The sequence below is a fragment of the Euprymna scolopes genome, chromosome 10, assembly GCF_053919585.1.
Source record: "Euprymna scolopes isolate OS-2025 chromosome 10, ASM5391958v1, whole genome shotgun sequence".
Classification (NCBI taxonomy): Eukaryota; Metazoa; Mollusca; class Cephalopoda; order Sepiida; family Sepiolidae; genus Euprymna; species Euprymna scolopes.
In genome coordinates, this window is record NC_136491.1 from 64854859 (window position 1) to 64857969 (window position 3111).

Genomic DNA, 3111 nt, shown 5'->3' on the forward strand with positions numbered 1-3111 from the left:
AAGTCTTTTGGCAACATTGTGGCTTATAAAGCTTCTATCAGTACTTCCAATGTTGATTAGGGCTTTCAGTTTATGTCCTTTCAGAAACAAATTAGTGGATACTTTAAACCCTGACTTAGTAGCAGCAGAAAAGATGGTTGAGAGTGTAGGGCCGTTACTATTTGATATTGACTGAATTGCAGCTGAATGAGTGCTGGAATTGTTTGAATGGCACAATTTTGAAAAATGTCCGATTTTCTAGCATTTATTTATTGCTGGATACTTACTTCGTGGGTGGCATAGATTTCCACAAAATTAGTATTGTGGTTTTGTAGCGGCCAACATGGCTTCCATAGATGTCCTCTCTTCTCTAGCAGCAGTCATAGTAGATGCGGGAGAATTTTGCTGGACAAAGGCAATAGCATTCTTTTGAGCAAGGTCGAGAGACTGAGCTTGACTGTAAGCATTCTGTAGGTTTAGTGTCGTATTCTCCAATAGCCTCTGTCTAATAGAATCATTGATGAACACATCCCGAATAGTCTCTTCTTTATAAACTTCAGCTGTGACTGGTTTGTAGTTACAGTCTTTAGACAATTCGCGCAGAGCTTGTAGGAATTGGTCAATAGACTCATCACTGACTAGACAGGAGATGATGTGCAAATATTTCGTTTGTAGGCTTAATGTAAATATTCTCCAGTGTCCGTATATCCTCTTCGTATGTGTCACAATGTTCTATGTAATCATACTCAGTCCTGTCTATGTTGCCTAACCCGACATACAATTTATCCAGCGGTAATCCAAGCGTTTGAATAATGTCCAAGTAATTGTTGAATGTCTGATACCAAAACTTCCACTCTTTAGCAGCGACTGGTGAATTAGCGTTCTAGCTGAATCGTTCGGGTTTCAATACCTTATCCATTTGAATAAACTTGTTTTGAATAAATTTTGAATGAATTTTGAATAACTTCTAGTCGAATAAATTGTGGTGAATTACAAGAATAAAGAATACCTTTAGGAGATTTAGGTTTTATTCGACAAGAAGAACACACAATACATATACAAGATGGCGACTCGGTATATCAAACAAAGGAAGACAATTTCCTAGAAAGGGGCAGACTACTCTCAAATGATTATTATTTTACCACAAGGAACATGCCTAGAAAACATTGGTTTATGTTACATTTAAACTTCTGCATATCAGTACAATCAGGGAAGCAGGTAACAGAAATGGAATTCCAAAGCCTAGTTGTTCGAGGTAAGAAACTATTAGAATAGAAGCTTCTGGCAGTTTGGGACCTCGATGATGAAGGGGCGTGATTTTGTTGCTTAGCGGAGTATATAGAGGGGGTACAAGTACAATGAGTTCATCAGAGTACATCCCACAAAAATACTTGTAAAACAGTGATGCAACATTGCAGCAATGGGGTAGAGGTTGGAGCTTAGTTGACAAAGTAGATTTTTTTGGACTCTATCCATTGTCTTAAATTTGTGTACATCCGTTCTGGGATTTCTTCTCCTGTAATAATGTTGAGCCTGTAGCAGCAAGTTTTGGAGCCATTTAAGTGCTTTTGCTAATGGTTTCTGGCAGATCAACACAAGTGGTTTGTGATCAGTGAGGACATTCACTTTCCTTCCATGCGTGTAATGATGAAATTTTTCCAGACCATACACCACTCCAAGCATCTCTTTTTCAATTTGGGCATATCTTCCTTTGGTGTCTGATAGGGAATGACTTGTATAGGCAACTGGTTGCCCTTTTTGGATCAGGGCTGCTCCCAACCCATATTCACATGCATCATTTTCAAGTGTGAGTTCCTTAAGTGGGTTGTAATAGGAGAGCACTGGCGCTTTGTGTATCATGTCTTTAGTTGTATTGAAAGCTTATTGCTGTGCCTCTGACCACGTCCATGTGACATTTTTGTTTTGTTAAGTCCTGGGAGGGCTTTAAGATTGTCGTGAGGTTGGAGATAAATTTTCCAACATAGTTTATCATGCTGAGAAATCTTTGCAGGTCTCCAATAGCTTCTGGGGCCGGCATGTCAGTCATGGCTCTGACTTTTTCTGGGTCGACCATTATACCCTCCTTAATGATGCGATGCCCCATGAAAATGATAGCATCTAGGCCTGTTTTAAGCTTTTCGGGGTTTAGCTTTATCCCTATTGTCTGGCATTTTTGGAGAAGTGCTGTGAAGTCGTCTGTCGTGTTCCTCCTGGTTAGATCCATAAACCACCAGATCGTCAGTCATGATGATGATGATTCTTTTAATGTCTTGGAATTACTCTACCAGTTTCCTTTGAAATATTTCAGCTGCCGAGTTTATACCAAAGGGTAGTCGACGCTAACATTATCACCTGAAACATGTTTGGAATGTGGTAAAATTGCTGAAGGCTTCATCAAGTTTAACATGCGAATATCCTGAAGATAGGTCTGACTTGATGAATATTTTTGCATCCCTCATATCGTGGAGGGTATCCTCGAGGATAGGCATGATGTTCTCGCATGAGTTCATGAGAGTGCAGACATATTCTTAAGGCTCTTTCTTGTGAGGACTATTTGGCTGACCTATGGAGTAGGTTTTTTCACTGGCTCAATGACTCCCAGTTTTGTCAGTCTGTCCAGTTCCTTCTTAAGTTTTGGTTGTACCGCCACAGGTGTCCTCCTGTTGGGCATTATAGCTGGAATAGCATTTCGTTTAAGTTGTAGGATTGCAACTTCTGGTAGCTTTCCCACATTTCCATCAAACACTTCTTGATAGTTCTTGTCTATGTTAACCACTGCGACACGATGGAAATTCCGCTGTTTTATCTCCACAAGGCCCATATGTGTGCTTGTAGGTAGGCCAGAAGGGGTTGACAGTCGTCTTTGTCTTTGAATATGACAAACACCACTGGATATGTTTTGTGCATCTTAGGGTTTTTAACATGTTTTTGACATATTCCTAGTGATTTCATAAGGGACTTGTTCCACATCGTCAGAGCCCTATTGTATGGTTTTATTTTATTCGCAAACTTTGCAGGGAGTGTGTTGATGGTTGCTCCTGTGTCGATATGCAAAACAATGTTTTGGTTGTCGAGGAGCATGAGACACTTGACTGTTCTAAATCTTTGATGAACAAGGTGGTATGTCGTCAG

The 3111-nt window shown here is 40.1% G+C and overlaps 1 protein-coding gene across 1 annotated transcript; it reads right to left on the minus strand.

Moving 5' to 3' along the window:
- Positions 1–1843: 1843 nt before the first annotated feature.
- On the minus strand, positions 1844–2203 carry LOC145286479 (uncharacterized). Its single transcript, XM_080135385.1, has one exon. It carries the CDS (start codon positions 2201–2203, stop codon positions 1844–1846), a length of 360 nt encoding a protein of 119 aa, XP_079991511.1.
- Positions 2204–3111: the final 908 nt, after the last annotated feature.